We start from the raw sequence: 8,953 nt of genomic DNA, 5'->3' as shown, positions 1-8,953 counted from the left end.
AAAACCAGCAAGTATCCGACAGGGGCAAGGCGTGGGGAAAAATCCAAAAGGCAAGAGCAGGGTCGAGGCACAAGAAGTCAGTCCGTGAATGCTGGAGAATTACTTGCTGTTGGGCTTTCATAATCTGGCACTGGAGGAGAGTAGAGACGGAGAATATATAGGGCCCAGCCCAGGTGTAGGGAAGGTAATTAGCAGAGGACACAGGTGACGAGAATGATGACGATTGGCAAGAGGCATGGCATGGCAAAACACAGGCAAGATTATTACAAATATAACCTCCTAAGCTTTGACAGTTTTACAAAATTTTCTTTTATAAAATTAACTTTTAAATGTCTATGTGATCTTGTTTCAGAGGTAATGAGTAAAATGATTTTAAAATCCAGCAGTCAGTGAAATACAAAACATCTTTTGGACAATTTTCCTTTTAATTTACAGCTCCTCAGATTTGGAACAATTTACTAACAGCAATAAAACTGTAAATTAATGTTAGAGTTTTTAACTTCTTGGTGAAACAAAACTAAACCTGTCGACACTGATGGACTATAGCCTATCCAGCTGTTCAATGACAATGTCCTACTCTTTTTTACATGAGTTCCTGCTGTTCTTCAGTCCTTTGTATCAACGTAATTTGTGTGTACCTGTGTGTAAAATGTATAGTTTTATTGTTGTTAAAAAACTCAACCAAGGACTAGGTTTGGAAATTAGCCCATGTCTAGACAACCTCTGTAATATGCAACACTGTTTTCTGTGCTGTTGCTGTCAAATAAATTTAAACTAAACTAAATGCCTCCTACCCAGCTAGCCACTTTGTCAGCCGGGCTGCAGATGGTGTGCAGCTGCTAAAAAGTGACAACTTCAGAAACGACAAGTGAACATGACAGAGACAGCTGCATCCAGATAAGCTGCAAGTGCTGAATAAAACAGTGACTTGGATTAAATATGCGTTTATGGAAAATGTTAAGAGAATCAGAAACTTATAAAGGTGTGTTTTTGGTGGGTCTGTGAGAGAAATAAATACAAATAAAAATTGGCCTCATTGCACTGCTGCAGAGGAGGAAGCAAACATTATATAGACAATAACGTTCAATCTGAAGAATCGTCTAGAACAACTTCTCTCAAAGATATTTGGTCAAGAAGTCAGGAAAATTCAAATGAACAACAACTGTTTAGCAATAGCTCCCTGAAGATGAATTTGTCAGAGGTCTTTTTTAAAATTAATTATCTTGATGAATCTTATGAGAGACACTGAAGAAAGAATCTGCTCTTTGAATATATGCTGCTAGCTTTTTTAAACATAAATGTGGTCAATCAGTTACAGTCTGAAGTAATGATGGATTATAGCTTTTCTGAGAAACAATCTTATTAATGATCACAGATAAAAGATGCACATGAACACCAGAACTGACTGGAGACCAGCTGATTGTCACCTTCAATAAGGAATGGCTTCTTGTCATTAATGTACATCAGACAGTAGGCACTGGCGTTGCGATAGCCCCCAAAAGAGTCCCTGACCAGCTCCTCCCAGGATGACTTGGTGACGGAGATGTCATTGTACTTCATCCAGCAGCACTGATGAGGGTCGTAGATATACGCCCAGTAGTGACCTGCATTGGCCTGGCCTTCATGGACCAGCACTGCATGGAGCCGGTAAGGAACCTGCAAAAAACAAACAAACAAAAGAACTTACAAATGCAGAAAAATAAATGGAGCACATGAAAAATTTGTGATTTTTTAGTAACCAGTGCCTACCTGCATCATAGATTTATCAGAGTACATTAAATCAATAGTTCTGTGGATTCGGGTTACACTGCCTTGCAGATCTGTCAGGAAGAACAGCACATATAAGTTGTATTTTTTGTGCATATCTTTCTTCTCTTTTGGAATATTCCAGAGATATTGGGAGACAGGATAGTCCATCTAAAAACTTACCTCGGGTGTCATTCTCTACCTCACTCCTCCAACGATGTAAGCAGCCTTCGAGCACCTTCAGTTCTTCCTCAGTGATGTGGCGTGGGGCAGGGTGCATGGGGAGGTCAGGTGGTAGTCGGGACTGGGTGAAGGGCTTATGAACCGGTACTCTCTGCTGCTGAGCTGAAGTGGGAGCTGCTGTGGGGGTTGAGGCAGGGCCTGGACTCTCTGCAGATGGTAAGGAGTCCTGCTCAGCTGTGCTGCAGGGAGAAAAAACAGTGATGTCAATGAAATGCGACAATAAAGATAGAACGTGTTGTCTGGACTGTATGTACTCTGTGAATAATTATTGACTGCCGCTAAAAGGCAAAAGGAAGGTGATTATGTTTTGTCTGTGTCCGTGTTTGTTTGTCTGTCTCTTAGCAAAATATCTAATGAACCACTGGATGGATTTTTACAAAACTCTCAAAAAATAATTATTGAACATTTACCTATAACTGTTTACTTTTTGAAGCCAAGCCAATGCAAGATGGCTAACACAGCTAATGGAACCTAGCAAACACAACATGATTATAAGTTAGTTGATAATAACAGATATTAAACTAAAGTTTGACATGGTAGTGGCTGAGAGTCATCCCCAATGCAAACTATAACCGATTGTACAAGATCTCCCAGTACCATGTAATGGTATAAACCATTATTTGCAAGACTGGACCAAAATGGCTATCACTCATTTTGTCAACAAAGATAATCTTAGTTTAAATCATTGGCATAAAAGACAATGTGCCAAAATTTCAAAACATCCATTAAAACCTGCTTCTTCAGACTGGCCTATCTTTAATCAAAAATTTGTTGTTTAATTTACTTTTATTGAAACATTTTTAAACTACAAGGTTTTACTTTAGTTGTCTGTTTTAACTGTATTTTCTTGTGCTTGAGTGTTCTGAAAGGCAAACACAAATAAAACATACTATTTATTATTAGTGAAGTGCTCACTCCAAGTATACCCCCATATCTGGAAGCTTAAAAAGTAAATCCCACATCACTACATTTTTATGTTGCTTTAGATAAACAAAGCCAAACATTTCTCATTTGGCAGCTTCAGTCTTTGGTTTTTATCAATTCTAAGTCTCATTTTTTGTGTAGCTAAAATGTTAGGCAGCAGAAAAAAAAATCTACATCAGCATCATGCAAAACACCCGAGGTTTAGTTTAAATTGCCTTGGTGGCGGTAACTGCTGTCCTGTTGTGCCACCAGGTGGTGCTGATGTGTCAATATCTTCCACTGGTGAAGTACACACAGGTTTACTGGAGGCAAACTCCATGGCATACTGGAGGACATCTACCAGAGGAAACCTCTTGGGACCGGAGCCATAACTCAGGTACCTGGAAGGAAACAAGAACGAACTTGTATCACTAAGATGGAGGGAAACGAGAGGAAAAGAAGTGGAGAGGGTAAAATGGTTGATTTAGAAAGGGTACAGTCAGAGTGAGAAATTTCTTGAGAAACTAGAGGACTTTGGCTTGAATCAACAGGTATTTATGAACAAGGTGTACCTCTCCAGTCGTTGCTGGAGCAGTGTCAGATGTTCTTTCAGCCTTCTGATCTCTTCCCTCTTGATTCTGGTTATTTCCCTGTTTCTGTCGATATACCTGTAAGACACAAACAGCAGAAATTTTGGTTTAGTTCTACATATTGGTTTGAACACAGCCTAACAAATTTTTATTGACAACCAGTGCTAACTTCCATCACCTGTCCATGTAGAGCGTAGAGGGAAACTCGAGCTTGTTGTGGATCTTCTCAGGTCGACCGAGTGCTTGATTAAACTCAAACCTTGACAGCTCGAAGGTCAACACAGGAGGGAGTTCTGTGAACCAGTGCTGGAAGATATTTATGTGATGTTGAAATCAGTTCTTCTGGGTGCTGATCCAATTTTCAGTCATTGACCTTCACCCACCTTAATATATTAGTCATTACAATACAGCAAAGCAATCCTGTACAGATTCAGTGGAACCACTTCCAAAAATAAGATAAGAAAAAATTTAAAAGTTGGAAAACAACTTATTAATCTCAAGACTTTGATGACAACCCAATCAGGGTTTTTTTATAAACACATGTAGACAGGTAAAAAAAATTCTCACCCCTGTTGAAGAGAAAAAATGACAATGTCCCAAAGTGCTAAAATACCTGTTGTGGAATATGTTCAGTTACCTTCAGAAACAGCTTTGTGGTGCTCAGAAAAAAAGATCTGATAAGTTAATAGCTGGTCTTGTACATTTTTTGGTTAAGCAGAATTGCATTCAATTTGCATTTCATTTAAACAGCTTTACTTAAGGTGTGTAGTGCCATAATGATGGCTGCAGACATTTTACAGTTTTAGTTTGTTGGACCTGTCCTTAACTTTTGACACAATTGATCGATTTATACTAATAAACAGCTTACGAGGTCTGATGAGGATCTCAGGTAGTGAGACATGAGTGGTTCTCATGTTCTCTCATAGGAGCTTTAGTGTTTGTATAAACCAGATTATGTCAGATACCACTAAAACTGTCATGTGAAGTATGCCAAGGTTGTGTTTTCAGGCCAATCCTGTTCCCAGTGTATATAGTTCAATTTGGTCAGATTATTAATGCATTTAACACCATCTCCTACCACTTTTATTCAGATAACATCCAGGGTTTCCCCCAGTGTATTATAAGTCTGGCGTGCCACCAGGCTTTACTGACCCTGCTGGAAGGCTAAGTTCTGCTCTTTTATTGTAAAATACATCAATTTTTATACACGTTTTTTTTTTCACCCGCACTCCCAAAACCGCTACCTTTCTCTACCTCTTTAGAAGATCACCGCGCATACCAACAGTGACACAATCGCGCTGTCCCTGCCCCTGCGCAAAGGCCCTGTGCGGTGTTGCTTCACGTGGTCGTGCACCTCCCAATTTTTGTAACCTGGTGCGGACCGTGTGCGTTGCACTCCATTAAAAATAGGCAGTTTCAGTGCTCTAGCAGAGCTGGTTCACCTGTATCAGCATTTATATGATCCTTCTATGAAAGATCACAAAGATAATGAAACGGTTCAAAACTCCTGGAGGGAGACTACTGCTGCAGCCGATAAAAAGGAGTGTTTATAGACAACAGAGGGAAGAAATATTGGTCCTACGATGGACAAATCACAACTAAAGCAAATAAATAAATGAAAGTCAAACTCAATGCTTTAAGTTCAAACATCCTCTCTGTATCACAGCCAGAAACACAACAGTTCTTCCTCCTGAAAACATGCAGCCATATTTGATGTGACAACCATCTGCTCTCTTTTTTTACGTATTTCCACTGGTTACGTAGCGTACTGCCCCCTGTTTTTTTGGAGAATACTGCTCTGACAAAAGCGCCAAGTATACACTCCTCCACCGCGCGCTCAGGTTTGTGCGCCGTACACGGAGACTTGCACGACTCCAATGGGCCCTGAGGCCGAGATACCTTTAGCTATCACTGGAGTTAGCACGTCGACAAAGCCACAGCAAGAAACATGGAATGAGTGGGTTTAACCAAAAATGGTTAGTTGAGCTGAAATTCAGTGGGTGGCTTTACAAGACCGAATATGGTAAGCATGTTTTTTACTTCGTGAAAATATTAATATGACGCATGCTAATTTATCCTTGTTTAACCTCTTACCACGCGATGGCCCGTCCGTGGTCCGTTTTACTGCATTTTCTATTCAAATCTGTACAGTTTTTGCTACATTTATTGTTTTTATGAACTTAAATTTCAAAATAGCAGTGTTTTGGCGCCACTTTTGATTGACATTTTGTCTGACCAACTGGGTTGCTCTCTGCCCACCCTAGAGCCCCTCTAATTTCCCATGCGTAAAGTCATGAAAGTCTCCTCCCCTCATTTGCAAGCACATAACTCCGGTCAGTCAGCTCCAAAGCGGGTTCTGACACCACAGGCGGGTAGCCAATGAAATTCCGGTCACGTGATTTTTCTGGAAGGGGGGTCGGAACTTCATGACTCCCAAATCAGTCTGCGTATAACGGCGGCGGACATTTTGGTCAGGTCGCTTCTAAGTGAGAGTGGAACGACAAAGCACCGCCATCTTGTTTTTCGTGTGAGGCGGGTGTGTGTGAGTGTGTGTGTGTGTGTATGTGTGAGGGGGGACGGGGGAGTCAACAGTCGGACATTTTGGCCAGGGCGGGCACTGTAGTCTGGGCGGACATGACGAAGCACCGCCATTTTTGTGTGTGTGTGAATGTATTTGTAACTAATGAATAACAAATTGTTTTTATTTTTGTTTTTTTGTCGTTTGAGGCCTGCAAGTGACTCCGAGCCAGGACGGGAAGAGCTGAATGAGCATTCGGAGCAGGTGGCAGCTGTGACGTCAGCGAAGCTCCGGAGCTTTGTGCAACTAAAGGGGGCACCCTAATAATATGTAACTGGACACTGAATTTGAAGTAAAAACAGTGAAATGGTTTGTAAATAGTTTGTGAGGCAGTAGTTTGAGAGTAGTTTGTTTTAATGTAATTACTTTTTCATATTTTTTCAGAAAATACACGTTTTGACAAATTTAACTTGTTTTGGGACATTTTTTATAATGTACTTTAGAAAAAATAAGTATTTTATTGTGTTTATTTATCCTCTACTGTATAATATTCATATTGAGAGTGACTTCATTTGCAGAACAGGATTCGTCTCAGCGTCACCTTTCATTTGAGCCCTCACTGACGCCTGTATGTTGAAGCATGNCCCTCAGAAAAACATCTCAATTATAGTGATTCTTTTGTGCTAATTTTCTAAAATTTGAACTCCACAACAATAAAACTTCATTCTACAACCTCAATTGGTTTTTCCGGTCTCAGCACCCTTCCTCCATGTACAGTAAGTTGATGAAAAAAGAGAAAAATCTAGGAGAGAAAAAAATGCTTGAAATCTCTGTGTTTTCACTTCAATAACTACTAATTGGTTAAAGTTGCAATCATTTTGACTGCTCAGGCAAAACATTCAAAGTGTTAACTTCACATGGAGCCTAATCTTTAGTTTGCACCGCAAAAGGCTGAAGAATAGCATCTAATTTAATTTGGGTACGTCTTTTCCAGGCTTCTTGAGCTTTTTGAGGTGGAGTAGTAAGGGGTTAACAGTAAAATTATGCTATTAAATTCAGGATTTGATATGCTTTGTTTTGTTGTTACATGTAGTGATCCAACATGCAGCCTGTGCCACAAAAAGCACAGTACAGTACAGCATCTGTCTGTTTTTCAGAGTTCTCTGTTGTTATTCATTGGCCTTGACGTGAGACGTGTGTTGGTGTCTTGTTTGCACTTTATCCTTTGTTATTTAATTTATTTGTAAATGTGACTTAAATTAGGATTCCAATTAGATGCAAACTATTTTTATTTATTTTAATTGTATTTTTGTTTTAAAAAGTCTTTCAAAAATGCCTTTTTGTAAAAGTATAGTTGAGTAAATATTTGACACAAATATTTTACAATATCACATAATAAAAAGCCATATTTTCAACTTTCCTGTCAACTTTAATCTTTTTTTTTCACTAAATCCTGTTCGGCGATCGGCCACCTACCACCAGGCTTAGCCTCTTTTCTGGGGGAAACTGTGACATCCAACTGTACCATCCATTTAAGAATTATGAGTACCGTATTTTACGGACTATAAGGCGCACTTAAAAACCTGCAATTTTTTCAAAAAACGACAGTGTGCCTTATAATCCGGAGCATTTTATATATGTAAGAAGTCGTAATGTTTTAGTACGACGTTGGTAAACTACAAGGCCCTCACATACTTGGGTGTACTGTGCGTACTCTGTGACATGCGTGGACTCCGGGCGGACTGTCTGCAGATGGTTGAGACTTCATACTCAAGCCTACAGATTGCCTAAAATTCTCCCGTGAAAAGTTTCAGTCATGGCGTTACCGGACGAGGAGGAAGAGATCACTTGCCTCTTAGCTTTAAAAAAACTGAAGAAAAGAAGGTGCCTTTAGCCCTGTTTCTTCACCACTAGAGCAGCCACTGCACACCTGTCAGTGCTGCAGAGAGCGGCAATCACCCTGCACGCTGCGCGCTGGCACCAATTGTCACTTGAGAGCGGTTGGTGCCACACACAAAACAGTTCGATGTGAACACCGTTTCTCGCCGGGCAGTTAATTGTGAGACACTGAAGTACGCATACGCGGTCATACAAATTGATCTTTGAGCAGACGTGTCCGGTGGACGTCCGCTTCGAGTCCTCGTTGAGTCAGTCTTGAGTATGCGCAGACCTCCACGGAGGGAAGTACACCTGAGTATGCAGGGGCCTTTAAGTCAGTGCAGTATTCTCTAAAAAGACAGTGGGCTGTTTTGTTTTGCTTAATGCGCCTTACAGTCCGCTTTGTCTTATATATGACAAAAGTTCAAAAATGGACCATTCATTGACAGTGCGCCTTATAATCCAGTGCGCCATATAGTGCAGAAAATACAGTAAATTATATAAAACATTAAGGAATATTAAATTGTCAGATTTACTTTACAGCCTGTCAGAAATTGAGAATTGGTTAAAAATACCTACTTTCAATTAAACTCTAATAATAATGAACGTCTAATAATTGTCCCAGACAGAATGGTTTCACAAATTTGGGCTCCACTGTTAAGTCAAACTTGAGAAATTTAGGCCTAGTCCACACATAGCTGGATATCTCGTAAACCGAATAGTTCTTTCTGCAATTTGGCCTTTCATCCACACGCAACCTGCGTTTAATAGCACTAAAAACGATAATGAAAGCTCCGGCCAAAGTGAATATTTGGGGCCTGCCAGCAGTGCATAGAGAGCAGTACAATGCCTTGCGAAGGCATTGTACTGCCTCATGCAATGCATGCAGGCCTCTATTACTCTACACCGAATAAGGTCTCTTTATTATTATTATTATTTATTCTTCTTCCGTTACCCTCAATGCGGCCCGAACCGAGCAAAGAACACCCACAAATTTTATATCAGAACGACCGGCTCGGTCTCGGCATGAGGGCTACTATTTGTATTCGCGTTTCGTGTTACTATGGCGACGTAA

General features: G+C 40.2%; 1 protein-coding gene across 6 annotated transcripts in view; it reads right to left on the bottom strand.

Moving 5' to 3' along the window:
• Window positions 1-8,953, bottom strand: part of usp25 (ubiquitin specific peptidase 25) — a 106,280-nt gene that overhangs the window by 36,836 nt on the left and 60,491 nt on the right. For all 6 annotated transcript variants that reach the window (XM_037979155.1, XM_037979152.1, XM_037979151.1 and 3 more), the window contains 6 exons: window positions 3,661-3,788; window positions 3,465-3,560; window positions 3,129-3,293; window positions 1,930-2,168; window positions 1,750-1,820; window positions 1,428-1,656 (listed from right to left, as the gene is read on the bottom strand). In XM_037979155.1, coding sequence (XP_037835083.1) covers window positions 1,428-1,656; window positions 1,750-1,820; window positions 1,930-2,168; window positions 3,129-3,293; window positions 3,465-3,560; window positions 3,661-3,788 — 928 coding nt within the window. The remainder of the gene's footprint in view (window positions 1-1,427; window positions 1,657-1,749; window positions 1,821-1,929; window positions 2,169-3,128; window positions 3,294-3,464; window positions 3,561-3,660; window positions 3,789-8,953) is intronic.

The sequence above is a fragment of the Kryptolebias marmoratus genome, linkage group LG13, assembly GCF_001649575.2.
Source record: "Kryptolebias marmoratus isolate JLee-2015 linkage group LG13, ASM164957v2, whole genome shotgun sequence".
NCBI classification, from domain to species: Eukaryota; Metazoa; Chordata; class Actinopteri; order Cyprinodontiformes; family Rivulidae; genus Kryptolebias; species Kryptolebias marmoratus.
This window is presented reverse-complemented; position numbering and strand designations above follow the sequence as displayed.